The following is a 22,865-nucleotide window of genomic DNA, read 5'->3' on the forward strand; positions in this document are numbered from 1 at the left end:
AGAATAATTTTCACATCATTTGTAAAAATACACATAACCAGGTTTATAAGCCTAAGAAAATTTATTTTTAGTTAATGAACTAATGAATATTGCGTGTGTATTGAGTGAAAATGAGCATTAAAGGATTGCTGGCAAATAGATGAAGTTATAAATGGGGAACAAGTACCAATGTAATTTTAGTGGAAAATTGTTACCATTGTTTTATATATATATATATATATATATATATATATATATATATATAATATGATCCTCCTACCCATCTGCATGGTAGTAGCTTCAGACATCTCCCACTCGGAGTTCAATGCTGACAAACTCTGTCACTAAACAAACAGTTCCAATGAAAGAAGAACAAAAGTGATTTGTTGTAATGCACGGATATTATTCTACCAATATTCGAATTTTGAACACGTACAGTCACCGGCAATAAAATGAGATACCTAGATTATGAAGTGGTCACTTCTGTGCATAGCGTCATGATTGTTACTTAACTATACGGCGGTGGCCATTGACGAATTGCTATTGAGGCTTTTTCATCCCCGAAGAGTAAGGCAGGAAAGCGAGTATTTCAGGATCTAGGGCAGGCAATGTGAAACGGAATCAAATCGTAAATGGTTGACCACGATAACCGCCGTGGAGAACCTAGATAATACGTAGGACTGGAAATTAGTTATATTTGAAATTGATTGATTGTTTGAGTTGGTGCATTAAGTCTACTTTTATGCACAGCAAGGCTAATCGGGACGGGACCTACAGTTTAAAGTGGGATCCGAACCACGATGTGCCTCCACCGGGACCCCTCGATTACAAGGCGACGACGCTACCACTGAGCCATCGGGGAGGAGGCCATTATCTTTGAGAGATATCATACCACACGTTCCAAACTGCCGAAACGGAATACCTATTTTCATTTCGTACACGCACGGTGCAGAAATGTTCCGGGCTGTAAACTTTTAAAAATGATGTCCCTAAGGTACTACTAAACTCACAGTAATGGTTGGGCATGTATGTTCAAACATGTATTGGTCAATTTACGTAAGATAAATCCATATTATAACTTTGTACCTAATTAATAACGAGCTGAGGTACGTAGTGTTTAATATTATACTGAACGTTAAGTTGGAAGCAATGCTATGTCACATACTCCCACACATCTAAAAACAAATAACGAAACACATCATGCAGAATTCAAACTTTGCAGGGTATCCTTAACCGAATATTTCAACGGGCGCGTGGTGAAATTTCCATGTGGGAATGTCTGTTGGTAATATTTTCTTTTTGAAAGACAACATTGATGAAAAAGAGTGAAACAGGTGGAAGGACTTACAGCGCAATAGAACCATCGTCAAGATTTAAAAATGTGACTCTAGACCTAGAAAGCAGACTGGTTTCAGGAAATGAAGGTTACAAGCAAGGAACGGATTTATATGTAGTACAAATGTGCTAAATATGTAAGTACGTATTTAGTTATTTTTACCAAAATATGGAGTTAACTGTGGACTTAAAATTGTGAAAATTACACGAGCTACATGAAATACAGTATCGTCATTGTAACTATTACCGCGACTGTCTTGAAGAGAAACCAGAAGCGAATCCCGCACGTGTGCCACATAATCGTTTCTTCTGGCGCTGCTGTCGGGCGCGCAACTAGTAGCGAGGGTGAGGTTAGCAATGGGTTGCTCGACTTGGGACTCTCTTCCAACGTTGCCAAAATAACGTTTGTAACAACCAGGAGCCGATGCTTGAGCCCTTGTTCTCTATTGTCGACAACAATTGTAAATAAACAGGAATATTAAGTGTTTTACAATAGCAAAATCAAATGTTTCGAAGGTGAAAAAAAAACATTATTGTTCAGATCAAAGAAAACTTATAATTAATGCAACTGGACGGCATAAAAAGGTCGTAAACTTTCGTTTGTTTAAGTCGCTTCGGACTTTGTCGGTTATTCGCAAGAAATTCAGCCAACTCTTTCGGTCACACGGGAACATGCAGTTATTTCATGGACGAAATATGAATTTATAAAAAGTATTTTTAAATATAAAACAGTACATCCTTCAAAGTACTACACATTACGCGCAGATAATGCCTGGTATTTAAATGGCGTTCAAAATTAACAAAAATTAATAGTGGCAGGTGGTCTTTAAGGCTGATTATATCTTTTGTCCTTAGAAGAAATAATATTGGCGGTGGTAGTTCAGTTGTCTACCTCCGTGGCGGAGTGGTTAGCACCCATGACGCCAGGGTTACTGGGTTCGAATGGCGGGTAAGACATGGATGTTTTAGTTTGTCTGTCCTGAATGAAAAAAAAATGAAAAAAAATAGTTGAATTCATGTGATGTTGAGGTAGGGGAAACTACCGCTTAGGGGTTTTCCTTTTTTTAAAAAAAGTTGATAAGCCATCTGGCTATTACGCGGAAGACCCGTGTTCGAATCCAGTGGCAGGTAATGTGGATCAGAAATTTTCTCTATTTCTGCTCCGCTCTGAGGCCCACCCAGCCTTGAGTCAATGGATATCCGGGGGTAACCCTCAAGCGCCCCACGAGTGGCACGGAGGATGTCCAGTGAATTTGACCAAAGTGACAACTATGTGTGGTGGGACTGTCCCAATGGCAACTGCAATGCTTTCACGAAGCTGTTCCATTGTTGTCACCTTGGTTAAATTCACTGGACATCCTCCGTGCGACTTGTGGGGCGCATGTAGAAATGTATTAAAAATGTACTATATTTACTAATTCCTACTTTGCTCACAGAAACTTTATGACATTACATATTCATTGATGTATAATTCATTTGGATACATCAAATGCATGTGTAGTTACATACTCTTGCCATTAGGGCGTTTCAATGGATGATATTCAGCGAAGAACTTCCCCACATTTCATTGCGCGAAAGCACGTCAGCTGCCATGATTTCGGCAAATGTTTCGGGGCGTGTTCAAAACCCGTTCGAAAAGTATTGCGATCACAGCTTTTGTGGCAGTGATTCAAGGTATAAATATAACGATTATATGCCAAATGTAGTCTTTCACATTTTGCTAAGACTCTTAACGATGACCAGAGTATCTAAAAGACGCTATTTGCCACAAAACAACGTTGTATAATATAAATCTTCGTAACGTAGGAGAAAAATACAGGACTATGGATCCTGTTTCTCATGGAACCAATGAAGCATATCAGATAGTGGAGTGGCTAATGCTATCTCCTGTTAACCGAAAGATCCAAAATTCGATTCCCGGTAGAGGGGACTTAATATATATATATATATATATATATATATATATATATATATATATATATATATATATATATATTAAAAAAGTGAATTGAAACCTGATGGTAAGAGACCTGTAGGAATGCCAAGACGAAGATGGAGGGACAACGTTGAGATGGACCTAAGGGAAATCTGTAGGGATGGAAAAGAGTATATAGAACTTGCTCAAGATAGGGAAAGATGGAAGGCCTGTGTTGCTGCAGCCATGAACCTTCGGGTTTAAGAAGGCTATGGAGAGAGAGTTAGAATTAAAAACAAACTTTGTCTCGTAAAGATGATAATTTATAGAAATGTTCAGAAGTACAAAATAGTGTACTATACTTGTTAAGGCCGTAACGTATCATTGTCACTTTTAGTGAGTATATTGAGACAGCCATAGAAGATATGCTGAAAAGTATATACGAATATACTCATACTGCGAACACATCCGCTGATTGATAAGCAGAGCTTTTTTGTGTGTGTGAACGTTATTACAGATCGTACAGCAACCACACGCGTTGCAAAACATGCGGATGTAAAGAGTAGCATAAAAGTCATATAACGCTAGCCATTAACAGAGTACTTACCTTTAAAATACGATTCATATTTCACTCCGAATTGGAAAAATCACGCCATCTTAACCACCGACGAAACTATCTGAAGGTATGATGTTCTCTCACAATTAATACATAAACAATGTCATACACACAACACACACACACATACACACAACGTATTTATTGACTAAAATAAAATTTCATTTAAAAATCTACATAAATACAATTAAAAATGATAAACAATCCGGCTTGCCGGATTGATGCCGAACCACGTGCGGATTTTGCCAGATTTCCCATCATGCTCTGCACCGCTGACGTCACATGAATATCATCCATTCGGACATTGTGTATATGAACTCCACAATCACCACGTCTGCAATGTAGGGTCGCAAAATCTAATTACACTCGTTAACTGACGTAAATAATTTCAATCATTGCTACAGAGAGAGAGAGTGACTCACCGGACTTGCCGACCCCCGCCTGCCCCAGCACCATGACTTTGAGCGGCTTCTGTCGCGAGCACAGGCTGATCTTGCAGAAGGGAGACTTAGGGGACGTCGTCATGGTGATCTCCCTCTGGCGGTCGTGGGCAACGGTGGTCCCCGTCTTGGAGTTGCTAGAGGGTGGACAAGTAGATTGTATTTGCCTTCACATTTGTCGTTCGGAACTCTATTTTCATCCACTTCCTTTTTTCTTCTATTTTCATCCACTGAATTTCAACCCTTCTTCTCCTAAGAACAGTAATGTTGATTATGACAATCCTCCTGGAACAATAAAAAAAGCAAATCTCGTAGGTTAAATCATATATGAGAGAAATTATATAAGTTGCGTTGTATTTACTTGAAAAATGCACTGAATATCTTTGAGACTTTGACGTGGGCTGGTGTGTGAGGAATAGGATATTCAAATGACGAAAGTTAAGAAGTACTGAGAAGAATTCTTAACGGAAATAGTATAATTCAAGGTGGGTTGATTTAAATCAGGTTGATTTAATTTGAGATTTTTAAAAAAAATCACTTATTTCCATCACTTTAAAGAAATAGTTTATAGAATAATGTACATAAGTAATTTGTAGATACCAAAATAACTTTTCGTGAAAGTTACATTAATCGTAAAGTACATAGTCATTTAATGATATCAGTATTGCTCTAAAATAAGAAAAGAAAGGAAATAAATATATGCTCTGATGAGGTGAAGATGACATGAAAGGGAATGCAAGATGTATTTTGTAAACACACTTAAATTTCTCTTGATTTAAAATTCAATATTTTTTATAGGCAAAAATAACAAAAGTTTGGTGTAGAATAATAGCTATACAAAATAATAATCATGTTGAACCCTAAATAGTGTCATTATCATTAAGCTGTACATAAACGTTGCAGCTGATATCGCCAAAATTCAGCTACAAAGTATATAAAAAATATTTTAAGTTACAAGTATATCGTACATCCATAATGTTTTATATTCACTGTAAGAAAAGTTACTTAAATTATTATAGTTTAATTAACACACTCAACAAACGTTTACAAAATTGGTTCATATATACAGTAAAAAAAACAGAAAAATGTATATTTACACATAATGTTCTATTTGCGTTAATCAAACTGTTCAAACATTTTAATAGGTCGTTTACCAGACGTTTGATATATTACAGCAGTTCTAATAGAAAACAAAAGCCTTGTTAGAAGTTTCCTTCAATATTACTTGTAATATGTCTCAGAAATTACTCTTCATCTCAGTCAGAAATGAAAGGACCTTGACTGTCTAGAGAAAGTTGGAAGAGAAGACTTAGTGGGATGTGAAAGTGTGAAGAAGGGCCACGGAATGTGTTCCTTTCTCTCGACGAGAAATTGATGAAAATCCATCAACTGCCAAAAATCTGTTTCGAGAGCAAAATGGAACAAAGGGAACGGCTGGGGGTGAGAGATAAGAGTGGTCGCCGTCGTTTGCATTCTGACTCATTTCACGATGGAAAATTTCGTCTATTTGTCAAACACTTTAGTTGTACGGGCAACGAAATAGGTTCCCAGATCGGTCTTGTCTTAGGAATGGATCATTTAAACTTTTTAAACTTCTAGGCTTCATAAGTTCCACCGGAAATCCTTGCCATGATCATATGATTTCAGTCATTCATATCTAACACATGTAGCTTTTCTTCGTTAATTGGCTTCAAATGCAGTGTTTCAAAATGATTTGAACGATTTCAACTTGTTATATTTTATTCATAAAGGGTCAAAAAAGATGTAATTTCACACATATGTAATGTAACTGTCCAAGTTTAAGTGACAATGGTTATTGCGAAGTTAACTCACAAATGCTCAATTAGAACACCCTTCTTTACTCTGCAAACGTCAACACGGTAATTGTTAGCAGCCCGCCCAATCCACAGATGGGATGTAAAAATCTCTCGTTAAGGAACACCCTTACGTTGGGGTGGAAGTGGCATTGGCCTCCATCCAGCTGATAGATAAAGTCTACACTGTCATGTGATGTGTCAGCTGTGTCATAAGCCACGTAGTCAGCATGTTCAAAAATGTTTCGCCAGTTAAATCAGCCATTTTACAACTGGTCAGCCTCACACCTGTCGGCGGAATTTAGAACTATTGATCGGTGATTATGTTGTATTGCTCATGGAACGTGTTTTTATCGTTCAAATCATTTTGAAACACTCTGTATAACGGTTTTTTCTAACAGAAACCCAAATTTTAAGATTATTTATAATTTCTCTCGATTTTTTTTTATTTATTGTTAGGTTAATGCCAACATATGTAATAGGGTAAGGATGAGGCAAAACGGACATCCCCTAAGAAATGTACGAATATTTTCGCGTTGACGTTGGTTACAGTGCATTCGTTGAAGTTGTGAATTGAAGCAGAAGGTATGCGAGAAATTGTTACCAGCATAGGTAGAAATATTGAAGAATAATCACCAATCGAGCCTTAATACCTGATCGGGCAAGGAAGGAAAATATTACAAGCAGAAACCCAAATAGTTAAAAAGACACTGCAAACTTAAGGATTGCATGAAATTCTGCTTTGAAATGTGGCGACGACAAATCTTCTTTCATAGGTACACAGACCGCCACTAAACCTGAGGAGCCAAAGGTAGCGATTGCTGCTACAACTGTTTCAAGCATTGTCATTGGCTGGTAGCTTTTTGGGGTAGTAAATAATCGGTGTTAGTTAGGTTAGGCTAGTTGAGTTTGGTTCTCTTAGAAGAAGAAGACGACAAAAAATGGTTGTACCAGCAATACCGACCAAAGAAATTAGTAGGAAAAAATTCATCGATTTTCATCCTCGAAATTAATGAATGAATACATGCTTTTTGTGAAACCAGCAACGTGCAAATAATAGATTTCAGATACATCGAAGCCACAGCAACAAAAATCACACGAAGATGCAAAGAAGTTTACAGGAATAATGAAAATGTTTGATCGACAATGTCGTAAACTGACTCACGGGAAAGAATACAGGAAGATAGGAGACACCAGAATCTTTATCGCTAGTTAACAATTAGAATACAACATTGGAACAACAATGTGGAATTTAGATGCATTTTCTACAACAAAGTCTTGCGTTTCCTAGGAACAAACTCCAACTTTTCGGAACTTGAAATTTAGATAAGATTGCTTTGAAGCCGATACGTAAGCAACAACGAGGGTCGAGGCATACTGTGGTTTGGATTACACTTTAAACAGTAGGATCAGTCCCGATTATTCTTTCTGTGTATAAAAAAAAAATGTCAAGAAACAGCAATATAAGGCCATGGATGTTCCCAAGGTAAAATATTCCGGAGGTAAAATAGTCCCCCGTTCGGATCTCCGGGTGGGGACTACTTTGGGAGGTCCCTGGACTAAGGATAAGATCTACGTTAGGAATAAGGATATTAAATTAGGCACCTGGAATGTTCTGAGCCTTTACCGGCCTGGGGCATTTCAGTGTACAGTTAATGAGATAGTGAAGTATAAATTAGATGTAGTAGCTGTCCAGAAAGTTAGGTGGCCAGGAGAAGGGAATTGTAAAACTAAAAATTATACCTTTTTCTATGGTGGTACTGAAAATCATAATTTTGGAACAGGCTTTTTCATAAATAACAGAATTATCTCGGCTCTTAAAACAGTAGAATTTATTAATGATAGGATATCATATGCAGTTTTACAGGGTAGGTGGTGTAAAATTATTTTAATAAACATACATGCACCAACGGAAGGTAAAGATGATAATACTAAAGATGATTTTTTATACAGAGTTAGAACAGGTCTTTGATAAATTTTCTCAGTATGATATGAAAATACTGTTAGGTGATTGTAATGCACAGATTGGCAAAGAAGAGACATTTAAACCCACGGTAAGATTGATTACTTTTGCAACCTCAAAGAATTTAATTGTGAAAAGTACCACTTTTAAACATAAAGATATCCATAAATATACCTGGTCTTCTCCAGATGGTAAAACTCATAATCAGATAGATCATATTCTCATTGATAAGAGAAGGCATACTAGTATAATTGACGTTCGTACACATAGAGGTGCTGACTGTGCCAGTGACCATTATTTAGTAATTGCTAAATTAAGAGAAAGACTCTCAGTGATAAATCATAAGCAAGAAAATCTAAAAGTTATAAAATTTGATACAGCAAAGTTTACTGATGAAAGAATTAAGAAAGATTACCAAATTAAACTGTCAAATAGATTTGATGTTTTGCAGGATTTAAATGATGATGAAAATATAAATGAAACAGACGTAAATAAGAATTGGGAGCACATACGTAATGCAATAGAATCAGCAGCTAAAGAAAGTATAGGATACCATAAACCGAGAAAAAGTAAGCCATGGTTTGATAATGAATGTCATAATCTAATAGAAATAAGAAATCAGACTAGACTTAGGTGGTTAAATAACTCTGATGATACAAATCTAAACAATTATAATAGAATAAAGCGAGAAGTTAACCGCACGTTTAGAAGTAAAAAAAGAGATTACTTGAAAAGCAAAATTAACGAAGTTGAGACAAACAGCAAACATAAAAATATCAGAGATTTATATAAAGGTGTAAATGAGTTTATAAAGGGGTGGCAACCTAAAGTAAACTTGATAAAAGATAAAGACGGTGATTTTCTACCTGACCCAAGCGATAATCTAAATAGATGGAAGAACTACTTTAATGACCTTTTAAATGTCCTTATAGGAGATAAATCAGAAGTAAATGAAGTCCACACAGCAGAACCTTTAGTTCCAGAACCTAACTTGATTGATGGTAAGGATGCTATTAAAAGGCTAAAGAATAACAAAGCACCTGGCATTGATTTAATACCAGCTGAGTTAATTAAATATGGGCGAAATTCATTAATATGTCAAATTCATAAATTAATTTGTTTAATATGGAGTAAAGAAGAAATCCCTCAACAGTGGAAAGAATCCATAATTGTTCCTGTGTTTAAAAAAGGTGATAAAATGAACTGCAATAATTACCGTGGAATTTCTCTACTCTCAACAACATATAAAATATTATCTAACATTATTTTAACAAGACTAACCCCATATGCTAATGAAATTATAGGTGATTATCAATGTGGATTTAAACGTAACAGATCAACTACAGATCAAATTTTTCACATCAGACAGACACTTGAAGAAAAGTGGGAATATAATCAAAATGTCCATCAGCTATTCATTGATTTCAAAAAAAGCATATGATTCGGTCAAAAGAGATAAATTATATAATATAGTAGTAGAGTTTGGAATACCTAAGACGCTTGTTAGTATGATAAAAATATGCACCAGTGAAACAGAAAGTAAAATTCGTGTGGGTATTAATATGTCTGACAAATTTACAATTCATGATGGGTTAAAACAAGGAGATGCATTATCTCCTTTGCTATTTAATTTTGCCTTAGAATATGCTGTTAGGAAGGTAAAAGAAACTAAAGAAGGACTAAAATTAAATGGTGTGACTCAGTTGTTAGCATATGCAGATGATGTAGACTTACTGGGGGATGATGTCAATACAATTAAGAATAATGCTAAAATATTTTTCAAAACTGCTAAAGAGATAGGTTTGGAAGTTAACAAAGGGAAAACTAAATATATGCTTACAGGCCGAAACCAAGTGTTAGGTAATAATCAAAATCTAATTATTGATAACAACTCGTTTGAACCAGTTTCCAAATTCAAATACTTAGGAGTAATATTAACAAATGAAAATTATATTAAAGAGGAAATAAAAAGTAGGCTTAATTCAGGAAATGCATGTTTCTTCTCTCTTCATAAACTTTTGTCTTCTCGTTTAATATCTAAGAAACTAAAAGTTAAAATATACAAAACAGTAATTTTGCCTGTAGTATTATATGGATGTGAAACTTGGTCCCTTACATTGAAAGAGGAACATAAATTGAGAGTATTTGAAAATAAGATCCTTAGGAAAATCTTTGGACCTAAAAGGGATGAGGAGACAGGTGAGTGGAGAAGGTTACATAATTTAGAACTACATAATTTTTATTCATTTCCAGATATTATCAGAATAATTAAATCAAGAAGACTTAGGTGGGCAGGCCATGTGGCACGAATGGGAGAGGAAAGAGGAGTTTACAGGATTGTTGTTGGGAAACCTGATGGTAAGAGACCTGTAGGAAGGCCAAGACGAAGATGGAGGGACAACGTTGAGATGAACCTAAAGGAAATTGGTATGGATGGAAAAGAGTACATAGAACTTGCTCAAGATAAGGAAAGATGGAAGGCCTGTGTTGCTGCAGCCATGAACCTTCGGGGTTAAGAAGGCTAGGAAGTTAGTTAGTTAGTTAGTGTATAAAGTGTGCTTAGAACTAAAGTACACGAAAATTTTTGTCCTCATAGAACGAAGCATGTTTATGTAAGTAAAAAATATTCCTGATCCATTGAAAGAAAATACATTCAAGCACTCAGAAATGAACCTGCTGTGAAGTTGGAAAACAACTCATTCTGCCGAGTAAACAACAAAGGGAAAAGGGTGGGAAACCAATGCAACGCTTCGAGATGCCTTCACAAGGGCTCGGTGATCGTACGTGTTTCTCTTCTACTCTCATTCCATTTTCTATCCTTTTTTTCTTCTCAATCCGTTGCCTCGGAACTTCTCTCTCGCAGAGCTGAATGATTGTTCGCCACGAATGTCTACTTTCTCACCAAAGCAACTGAAGCAGTTTCTCAATTGCTTTGGTGAGAAAGCTTTCAGTCTTCAATGATGATGGGAGCCTTGGACGTTATTTCCAATGTAGTGGCGTAACTAACAACCACGGCGTGCGGATGTGGGGGGGCAAATGCAACAAAGAGGGTGCGATATAATTAGAGACTGGTGGGGGTTGGTGGGAAAGGTCTTAATTTGCACATACACAAATGGCTAATTCCACAAAAATGTACAGCAAAGCACCATTTAAAAATATTTTTACCAACTCATTGAAATATAAAATGTTATTGGAAATGTTAATGTTCAAAAAACAAGACTCAGCAACTGCCGTCAACATATGATTAACGATCTGGGAAAACTGTCAGATGGAGTGTGAGTGTGTAACCATTTTTTGGTTATCGCTAACAGCACTAAACCTAACCTGCCTAACCTATTCACATGTTTACATCTACTATTATACACATACGTGAGTAGCTTATGCATTTCAGTTATGGTGCTGTTACTATTATATATCTCAAAGTTGCTAAAGCTGTCGCTAAGCGCTCGTATACAGCACAAGTCAATTACCATTCTATATAAGTATTTCAATAAGATCAACACGAATGCAAGTACTTGTAATCGAGGGGTCCCGGGTTCGATACCCGGTGGAGGCACAAGTGGTTCGGATCCCACTTTAAACTGTAGGTCCAGTCCCGATTAGCCTTACTGTGCATAAAGTGGACTTAAAACACCAAATCACAAATCACGAATGCAAGTACAGGCAAAAAGAAAGTATGTGCGAGTGTGGGTATACTAGCTAAGTCAAAGGTAACGTTTGTATCATGCATTTAGGTATAATATCATGCTATTCTTCTTACAAATGAGAATTGATTAATATATGCTGATACCATGTAGCAACCTCACTTAGATGTAATAGAACCTGGTAACAGCTCTTGCAGGCGAACGAGGCTCTGGCGTCTCTACCTACGGTCAGTATAATCCTATGTAGGGCTGGGTGTGTCCTGTGTTTTGTCCCTATGTGTGCTGAGTGCCCACTCACAGTCTCAGCTTTTAACATGGTCAGAGAGAAGTTTGATTTTAGTTACTGTCAGAGGCTGGAGCCCGTAAAATGTGACAGGTGCACAATAACCCAAGTGTTGACGCACCAATCAGTTTCATTCAATCAATAGTATATAGCAATTTTACAATTACTGACTACGCATGGTTGGAATCGGAAGTGAAAGAAGATGTTGAAGAAGGAGTGAGTATGAGTAACATTCTTCTCTACTTCCGTGGTAGCATCATATTGTTCTACCTCGTTGAATTTAATTTATATGGAAGGTGATGGATTTTTTTATTTAATTATTTTGATCTTCGCAGTAATTGAGGGAAGGATTATGAGTCATTGAGACAACTGAAAGAGAAAGCAAGAAATATGTTCCTTACCAGGGAAGTTTAATTAGGTTTTTATGGAGATTTTCTATGTCTAACACGCAGCAGTAGTGAATTAGGAACATGTGGATAGAAATTCATTCTTATCGGAGTTTCTTTTTCAGGAAATTTTCATCCTGTTAGCAAGGTTAAAGATTCCCTCACAATTAATCTCAAATTGAAAGTTTGATTAAGATATCCTGGATTCAGAGAGATCACAATCAAAAGCAAATGGATTTTCTTGGAATCCGATCTAAGAACTTCCAGATTTCTAGGTCAGTGCACTCTGTCTGTTGCTTGTAAAATAAACTAGGAGAGAAGCAAAATCAATATGCAACAGTGTATTTAAGGCGTATGTTTGAGTTATATCGTCTCAATTGATACAAGAAATAATAGAATAACGGCTATGAAGTGGAAGTACGCACATATTTTTGTTATGATATTTGAAATAAATATATTGCTGTGAAAAATATAACAAAAAATAATACGATGTACCAATTCGTTCTCAAGCTTCGAATTATTTATCACACTTATCTTTTGTTGTTACTGACCCCGAAGATTGAATGATTGCACTCCTGAAGCAGACCTAAGTGCCGGAGTGGAAGCAGAACACCCCAAGGATTATATATAAGAGGATAAAACAGTCCCATAAGCCAGGCCGACATCTGTATGTGGATATGCAACTTGTTATACGCCATTTCCGTCGGCAACGGACCTGGTCAATGCTCTCTAACAGTTTGGACGAAAACTAAAAGCCTCAAAATGATGGACAATTAATAGTATCTGCCCTGACAAGATGTGCCAAAAGTCCATGACCAGAGGCTAACTAATAAATTGATCGTATAAATTTAAGGAATTTACACTCTAAAGTATATTTGTATTACATTTTGCGTGTCTCTGTCTTTCGTCGTGCATATTCAAGCACTTAAATGTTCTTATAAAGCTGTCTGAGATTATGACGCATTTCTCTATTCTCAAAATTGGTTATTGACCAACCTGTGTTTCACACGGGGGACTAAACGTTCTTGTTGTAAGTGCGATCGGATTTTGTGTTTCTGTATTTTACTTTCCAAAACAAAATTTGCGTTCATTGGGTCATATTTTAGAAAGTACTAGTTTTGTAATTAAGGCCTGTGCCATCTTATGTGTAAGACGTGTTATGTCTTTTGGCAAAGTATAATATAAAACGACTAAAATTGGGTATTAGTGTTTTACATAGACATCTCATTACAATACTTCTACATGCGTCGTTGACTGAGTATTTGTAAGATTACCCTAGCTTGTTCTTTTATTGATTACATACCATCCTCTAAGAAGTCTGAAAGCAGACATGTTGAGTTTGATCACTTTAAGCAAAGAAATCATCTATCAGGTTTGTAATTTAAATTGGCGTGGGATAAATTTAAGTATAGTGAGAAAATAAATCTTCCTTGTAGAATGCAATGTGTTTTGCTTGCTACGACAATAGTTATTTTGTTTAAGGAAAAGCTAGACATCTTAACAATATTTTGGAATAGTGAATGTTTTAATGTCAGACGGGTAGAAGATAATGTGTAAGGTAAACTTATGGCGAATGAAATGAAAACAACAAAAAGAAGAAAAAACACTTTTGTATAGTTAACGTTACAAATTCTATTAGTTTGACAATAAAGTATGGCTATGTTCTTCCTCTGTATTTGCATACGATGAATTTTCATTGTAATCCCATAGTACAACATTTCTTCTGTGGTAAATTTGCTGCGTTACGGGTAGTTTGTTATTTTAGTGCAAGGGGAAGACATTCCGCTCCTATTATTGTTAATCTCTTTGCACATCACGTGGATTGCAATCAGTAAACTCCAATGTAAATAAAATTAATCCTGAAATCAATTACAATAATGAACCATCAAGTAAGATTTTTAGTGTAAGAATAAAAATGTTGTTTCTTGTCTTGAATTTTACAAAAGTATAAGAAATTAAAATATTTTGTAGGTATTTCCATTCGACAATTCAAGTTAAGAATCAACAATTTTAATTGTTCCTTTTCTTTATTTATTACATTGAAATGAAAACAATTCGATTTGCTTTGCAAGTATTGAGCTCAAACATCGATTTGCGTATTAATCAATAGTTCCTAAATGTTCGAGTACGTTTTCTTCCCCGCCAGATGGTTCTGCTTGTACTGAGTATGTATAGTCTGTGATTTATAAGGCCTTAGAGAAGTGTTTGCGCGAGTGAATACAGAATATGCTCAGTGTCCCATCCTGTAATAGATAATCATTAAGCAGGCTACGACGCCTGGTTTCTCTTCAAGAGAGTCGCGGTAATAGTTACAATGACGATGCCGTACTTCATGTAGCTCGTGTAGTGTCTTGTATTATTAATAAGGATATTTTTTTACAATTTTAAGTCCATATTTAACTCCATATCTTGGTGAAAATAAATAAATATATATTCACATTTTTACTACATACAAATCGGTTCTCTGGTTATTATTATATTCAGAGCACCCCTCAATACTTCGGGAAAGTCTTTTCGTGAGTAAGCCAAGAAATTAATGATTTTTAATAATACAATTTATATTAAAATATATTACAATCTGTTTCTAGCGGGCATTTGGGCACAACAGTTGAGTGGTGAGCGCAGCACGCTATGAAGCAATAGGTTCCTCGTTTGAATCATGGTTAAGATATGGCTTAACCTGGTTTATTTTACTTCGCTTTTCTGCCACTTTTGACTGATTGCGACGAAGAGAATAAGTGATGTCATGATGGAATTCATGAAGGTGCACTCACAATGAATACCCATGCCTAGACAGTGATTCGAACCGGGGACAACTGGCGTTGTAGCGCAGTGTAGCAACCACTTGGCCACCGAGGTCGGAGGTTAACAAATGGATGTTTGTACAAATGTGTGAAAATTGAGAATTAAGTCAGATTGTTATGTATGAGAATCAGAGAAAGAGAATGACGGAAATAATATTTCTAATGATAAAAGGCACATTAAGCTGTCGACTATCGACCTTCCTATCGTAGTTCTGAGTTCCAGTATTGGTCTGATATTTTCTTTGAATGTTCTTCCAGCAATTTCTTCTAATCATTCTTATCTTCATCATCGGGATTAGTCAATATAAATGCAAATTGTGCTCTAATATTGATAAAGAACAGTAGAAATATTTTTTCACCTCTATCAAAGCTCGGTACGATTTAATAGGATACGAATTTCCCTACTCCTTACTGAAAGTTACATTCTGCTCGAAACGGATCCTGATATACTAGTTTCCTGCAGGGCATTATGTGTGTTGCCTAACTGTACGGCTTTGGTAGAAGTTGCCATTAAAAATTTGCTACTAGCTAAGGTAATGTTCCCCGTTCTTGTAGCACCGTGCCGTGATGGCACAGTCTCGTTCTCGGCAAATTTGAAGGTAATGTGATCAGCACCACGCTCCGGCCGTCATTCCTCCCTTTACCGCCAGGTAACCATTGATTTGAGGCTGGGTGAGTCTTGGAGCCGCTTTATACGGGGACAAGACCCGAGAAATTGCGACCTAAGATCTCCCACCCCGGGAATCGCGTGGCAGTCAGACGCCCGACGAGTAGAAAAGAGCGGCTCTTGAAAATTTGCTACTAAAAGCTACTTTTCGCCGTGGAGTTAGGCAATTCACATACCGCCTTGCAGGATAGAGAGTATTTCAGGATGTAAATGTCCCATTTCTATTGGGTGACTTTACATGGCTCAGACTTATTCTTTCAAAACAAATTTTCTGAAAAGTCCGCGTTTGTCAGGTATTATAAAATTTCCAGATTGCTTTGGAATATGTGAAGCTTGGTTAAAACAGACATTTTATGTTGGAGGTATGGAATAGCTGACTCCGGTTGCAAACACCCATCATTTTAAAATAATTTCTATTAAGGTACTAGTCACCAAACCTGAAAGACCTATGCCCCGCTCGTGTTTGTCCATCCGTCTGTGACAACGAAGAGTATTTCAGGAACTGCCAGAGCTGTTAAATATACATTATGGTGGGTAAACGTGCTCCATAGAAGCAATAATAATGGGACGCCTACATGTGTCTGCGGGGGCCAACATTCGATCTAAAGTGACCAGTCGATTTCTCTAAAACCAAGCAAATGTGACTTTTTTTAAATCGAAGACCTGAGAAATCATAATGATATTAATTACTATATCGTTCATTGAACTATGCCATAAGTAAAGATCAATAGGTTCTTTTTACGTTTCAATATTATCGAAATTATTAAAAACACACTCAAATAATCGAAATTAAACATTCGATATATCTTAAACTTTCGATATCTCATTATCAACCAAAAATACAAGCAAGCAAGCAATTTAGTGTATCCAGAGACATTTGTGTGGTCGCCTTGTAATCAAAGGGCTCCGGGTTAGATACCCGGTGGATTCACATAGTGGTTCGGATCCCAATTCAAACTGTAGGTCCAGTCCCAATTAGCCTTACTGTGCATAAATTGGACTTAAAATACAAATTCAATGAGTCAATATTCGGCAAAATATTCTTCAGTGTATCCTTCATTGGTCTGATCGCAATCGAAATTTTTGATACTCTTTGATTATTCTTGAAAAACATTAACTACACCTATATCATTTCGTGGAGTCAAGGAAGTGCCAATTTTCTGTATATTTGATAATAACCTATTGATCTATGTGTGACGAAAAATCAAATAATTGGTTTTGACAAACAATATAGTGACTTATTACCACCAAATAAATATAAAAATATTATTTTTTGAATTGGATTGCCGATAAAATAATAATTTTAGAATATATTAGTTATCTGGATTTGATTAATTATAAAACTACGAGAAATACAAATACAATTTTACATAGTAAAATGTAGTTCAAATGCAATTATTTTTCGGCATTACAATTTCTGTTAACAGCTTAGTGGTATATTTCAAATTCTTCTTCAAAATGTGGATAGCCCTATGCCATGATCTGATTGGGTACCCACGGCACAGTAAACGCAGCTCCACCCTACGGTATTTATATACGAGCTACCTACTGTAGCAGATTAGTGTTTCTAACTGTGAGTAAATTTTTTCTATGCATCATACAACAATCGCATGACATATTCTATTATATTTTCTCTGTTTTCTAATATTTGTCCCTTACTTTTCCAGGATTCCAGGTTAGTCAATAGGAACCTTTTGCAAAACAATTTATAATAAATATTTGTCAATGCTATAACAGTAGATATAGCCGAATTACGTTTAACGATGTCAATGCAACTGAATATTTTTAAACAGTGACTTTACAAATGAATGACTCGGGGGTAAAATTGGTAAGTGACATTTTGGTCATTATTGATTTTCTTTAAGCTGAAAGGTTTGATTTGAGATTGATTTAGTTTATTTTACTTCGCGTTTTGTGCCTCTTGGCTAATTTGCGAAGATGGGGATGAGTGATGAAATGATGAAATTGATGAATGGACATTCAGAAACAACCAATCCCTAGCGGGATTCGTCCCGGGACCCTTGGCGTCGCAGCGCAATGATCTAACCACTTTTTTTTTTTTTTTTTTTAAGGAATACCCCTACGCGGTGGTATCTCCCGTCATTCACACTATTTCAACTTTTACACTTTTCAATTTTTACAGTATTCTCAGTTTTCACGTTTTGGACAAACACAAATACCCATGCCTTACCCGGGACTCGAACCCGGAACCCCTGGCGTTGCAGCGCGCTGTGCTAACCACTCCGCCACGGAGGTCGACGGCCACAGGGTCCGGCTTTAAGCTGAGAGATTATTAGAAGCTATACTGTAGATAAATTGTTTTCGTGTTGTGTTTATCAATTTCAGAAGCGTTCAATAAGCCCAATGCAAATTGCATGACACGCGAAAATTGAAGGATGGTATTTCTCTTTGTAACTTAATAGTGATTAGAATTTCACTAACCATGTTTATCCCCGAGCCATAAAGGTACAAAAAGGCAAAGTTCCCTGTACATATAGCATTGTGCAATGGAGGCACATTTAGGGGGTGTGAGGGTAGGACCATGGACACTCTCTATGTCAATCATTTTGGAGGTTACATTATCAGCACCACGCTCCGGCCGCCTTAACCTCCCAAGGTTGCCTCCAGGTATCCATTGATTTGAGGCTGGATGAGCCCCAGAGCCTCTATATGCGGGGACAAAGCCGTAAAAATTCGGACCTTAGATCACCCACCCCGTTAATCGAACGCCGGTCTCACGCGTGATAGTCAGACGCCCTACCGTATTTTCGTTTTTTTTTTTTTTTTTAGGAAGACCCCTAAGCGGCTACCTTTCCCACACTTTAAACTCATGTATGAATTAATATCAATTCTCTTTTTCATTCAGGACAGACAAACACAAACATACATGTCCGATCCGGGATTCGAAATCAGGACCTCTGGCGTCATAGCGCGCTGAGCTAACCACTCCGCCACGAAGGTCGACACCGACCAGACCACGCCGTGCAGTTCAGCCCCGACCTCTTCAAATATTAATTTTAAGTCAGTTCGGACAATTAATAAGTATTTCCAATCACCCATTGCCATAATTATCATCTAATTTACTGCAATGTTAATGCATTTGCCTCCATTGAGAAACAAGAGCCGACCAAGGTACAGAGCAACATCCAAGCATGCTTTCAACTCACCAAAGAATCCACAGCAAAAGCTCATGCTGGTGTTTATTGAAGTGCGACGTATTTGTTGGGATGCGTGTGTCGCTGGTCTGTCGCACGGGGGCTGCTGTCGGCTGGAGTCCTTCGGAGTCACTGAAGAGCAGCCGGAAGTTCCTCTCCACCAATGGAGCAGTGCGCACGCGCATACGTTCTCTCCCCGGAAGAGAAACAGCGTTTGTTTACGAGTAACGCTTGAATGAAGTCAACGCTGAGCTCATTCATAACCTTTCTTCCCCAAATTCCTATAGGTATAACTTACATCCACTCGTAATTGTTAATAGGGCTTGCAGTCTGAATGTAGAAGAGTTAAACTTTTGGATGCGTCGGCACTTTTCTTTTATAACACCTGAGCGGTAGTTTCCCCCGTGATTAATTCTATTTATCTGTTTTCACATACATAATTTTCACTCAGTTCTCAATTTTCTCGTTTGTGACGAAAATAAACATCCATCTCTAATACTGGATTCGAACCCGGAACTCTTGGCGTCATCGCGCGCTGTGCTAGCACGGAGGTCGAAATACGTATAGCAATTTCGCACCCTTCTGAGTATAACCAACTAACTAACCCTCTAGCATCTCTAAACCCGAAAGTTTATAGCTGCAGCAACGCAAGCCTTCCATCTGTCCCTATCCTGGGCAAGATCAATCCAATCTCTTCCATTCTTATCGATTTCGTTTACGTCCATCTCCACGTTATCCCTCCATCGTCGTCTTGATCTTCCTGCAGGTCTCTTACCATCAGGTTTCCCAACAAGAATCTTTTAAACTCTAATTTCCTCTCCTATTCGTGCCACGTGGCCTGCCCATCTAAGCCTTCTTGATTTAATTATTTTAATATTATCTACCCTTCTGAGTATACGAGAAAAAACCCTCTCATGTACAACCGTTATTTTAAAGTTAAAGAAGGGGTGTCGAGAACCTCTTGAGAAAGATTAAAAGTGAAAGGTAGTAATGCGACCTGCAAAGAACACACACAACACCATTAAAAATTTTGGGACACACTGAAAAAAAAATAACCTTTCTCACCAAAGTGAAACAGACCCGCTCTTCTAAAAAAAAATAATTCAAATTTAAACATTTAGTAAGACAATGCCATCATCTCCCAACATGGATGATAAATCGTTGGGTAGGTTAAAACTCTGAGTAAAGTAAAATTGTCACATTCAACAATAATGTACCGAACATATTACATTCACGATACATTTGAGGATCCAACACAGCAGCAAATGACCATGGGTGAGACGATTGTGTCCAATTCTGTTTACCTCCTCTTGGCGGGAGGGACGGCACCAAGGCAAAACTACCATTTTTATACCAATTCACCACACACAGGACAGGCCGAGACAGTCATTTCTTCTTCGTGAATTGAAGACAGTCTAGCTAGCACCCGCCGGATATTTTCGTCCGGAGTGGATGTTTTTCAGTGCTGTGGTAGTATGAAAAAGCCCAGTTCACTGTATGTTAAGGTAGATTATAAAACCTGGTTAACGAGTATACATGTGTAACGAACCTGAATGTTTGTTTAATAAGTGTTGAGATATTAAGATTTTTAAATGTTTGTTACTTCAAATAATGTGCAAGCTTCACAGACGACTATAGTTAGATTGGTACAGTTTTCTTTGGAACTTGTATATATGTTTATAAATACGTCATAATCTGTTCACATTGACGTCACGTTTCTATCTCAGCAGAGGAAGTGAACCCGCCTTAATGTTTTCTCCTGAAGACAGACTGAGTTGAAAAACAGGTGAAGGTCAGAAATCAATAGAAACGTGGTAACGGTTAATGGATGGCCCGAATAGTGTAATTGGTAAATAATTTCGTTTCATTGTAGCTATACTCGGAAATAATACGTAATTAAGTTCAGAAACTTTCGTGAATTTACGTTTGTCTTGTCCAACGTTAATTCTATATGCAATTGTGTTTAGTGATTGTGATGTGATTTAATATGCTATAGAATTGTTCTTTAAGTCTCTTCAGGCAGAAACGTAAGCAAATCTGTACCTTGCTTGCTTGTAAGTCCACATACGATAGGAAATATAAGTGATTATGAGAGATAAGTGATTATAAACTGCGTTTAACTTTGAATACCGTGTTGTGTTTCTTTTCTACCCAGCAAGCCCTGATGAGTGATAAAGAGTGTGATGTTCAAGACATAAGGAGCAGCGGACTAACTTTGTAATGCCTAGTATCCAACAGGAGTACGTTGCATAGTTATTTTGGAACACCAACGTGGGGCTGGAGTGCATATTTATTTTAGTATAATCGTTTGGGCTCGAGTGCAAAATTATTTTAGCAATTCAAATGTGATGCCCGATTTAGTGCACACTGAAAGTGTTCATCCATAGAATTCACGAAGGTTATAGTGAAAGTCCTTGGAATTCACGAAGGTAAGATCGTGATAGTGAAGTGAAGGTATTAGCTGGGAAAATCCATAGACGGTGTGGCAGAATGGAGAAAGACGAGACAGGAATGAATCTGCGAAGCAGAGGAAGAGCTAAAATGGAGGCAGGAACCAAGTTTGGATGTTGTGATTATCTTACCAATTGCAGGAAATTCTTCCAGTGTTGCCAATGTTTACAGAGGTTTCATAGTATTTGTGATTGGCAGGAAGTAACCTCGGCATCAAATAAAGACATGCGATGCACATCATGCTTGTCAGCACCAGAAACAGAACTATAACCGAGCGTTCCTATCAAGCCCCCATCAGATCACTGCTTACTTGATTGGTTGATGAAAGATAAAGCAGAATGAAACCAGAAAGAAAAGGAGGATGAGGAGCGTAGACAGAAGGAAAGGAAAAATAAGAGGAAGAACGAAAGAGAAAGAGGAGGAAGAGGTAAAGAGAAAAGAAGACGTAGATATTTTCCGTGCTTTGATTGAAAACCAGGAAGAAAGGAGGATACAGAAAGATATAAAACTAAGGTCAGAGTTACAGGCTCTATTCTCTCAGCACAAACTTGAGCAGGTAGAGAGCATCAGAGGAGAGATAGAAAGACTTAGTATTAAAGTCACTGAAAAGGTTAACGAAAGGGTAAAGGAAGTTGTGGAAGAACAGCTAGAGTTCTTAACAGTTCGACAAGGAGGGATAGAGAAGGAACAGGAGCAATTGAAGAAGAATATGGAAACCTGTCTTGAAATTGTCCAGTCTTGAAGAGAATCTGAATGTGACCCTCCAGAGAGAGTTCAAGAATTCAGGAGTTCTGTAGGTTCTATTAATGTATCAGTAAATACCTTTGGTGAACGAACCGAAGTCATGGAACATATTGTGCAAGAACAGAAAGTTGAAATGAAGGAAGCTGGAGAAATGGTTAACTTTCTCCATGAGAAGGCTAAAGAGATGGAAGTATCTCTTCGCCAAGAAAGTCGGGAACAGACAGGTACAATTATAAGTAGGGTCAGTGACTGCAGGAAAAGATCCATAATTTAAAGATTCGACCACAAACCCCTTCCTATATACTACCTGATCCAATCCGAGGACCGTACCCAGAAGCTACTGCCTATGAACCTCCTGTTGTACTTCCAAACCTATTCTTCACCGGTAATACTACAACTTCTGATAAATGCAAGACCTAGAGAAAAGGATAGTAATTACGGTTTTTCTCCTCGACGCATAAAACATCGCTTAAAATTTTGGCCATTTTTGTTCCATGGCGTCCCGCATTTTGGCCTTCGCAGAGATTTGCAATAATTAGGGTAACGAACTCAGCTACGCAAGGAAAATGATAGAAAGCTGGGATATTGAACATTGTTTTCAGTGCAGTACAGAAAATCAAAATCTTTTTTTTTCTTTTCTTAACAGAGAAATTAAGTGCCTTTTGAAAA

At 37.2% G+C, this 22,865-nt stretch overlaps 1 protein-coding gene across 1 annotated transcript in view; it reads right to left on the reverse strand.

The window, feature by feature from the left end:
• LOC145989153 (ras-related and estrogen-regulated growth inhibitor-like) overlaps window positions 1-4,370 on the reverse strand; it is a 200,339-nt gene extending 195,969 nt beyond the window's left edge. Inside the window, exon 1 of the mRNA XM_083124446.1 lies at window positions 4,268-4,370. Coding sequence (XP_082980572.1) covers window positions 4,268-4,370 — 103 coding nt within the window. The remainder of the gene's footprint in view (window positions 1-4,267) is intronic.
• Between the last annotated feature and the right edge of the window lie 18,495 nt (window positions 4,371-22,865).

The sequence above is a fragment of the Lepisma saccharinum genome, chromosome 6 (genome assembly GCF_977018435.1).
Source record: "Lepisma saccharinum chromosome 6, izLepSacc3.1, whole genome shotgun sequence".
NCBI classification, from domain to species: domain Eukaryota; kingdom Metazoa; phylum Arthropoda; class Insecta; order Zygentoma; family Lepismatidae; genus Lepisma; species Lepisma saccharinum.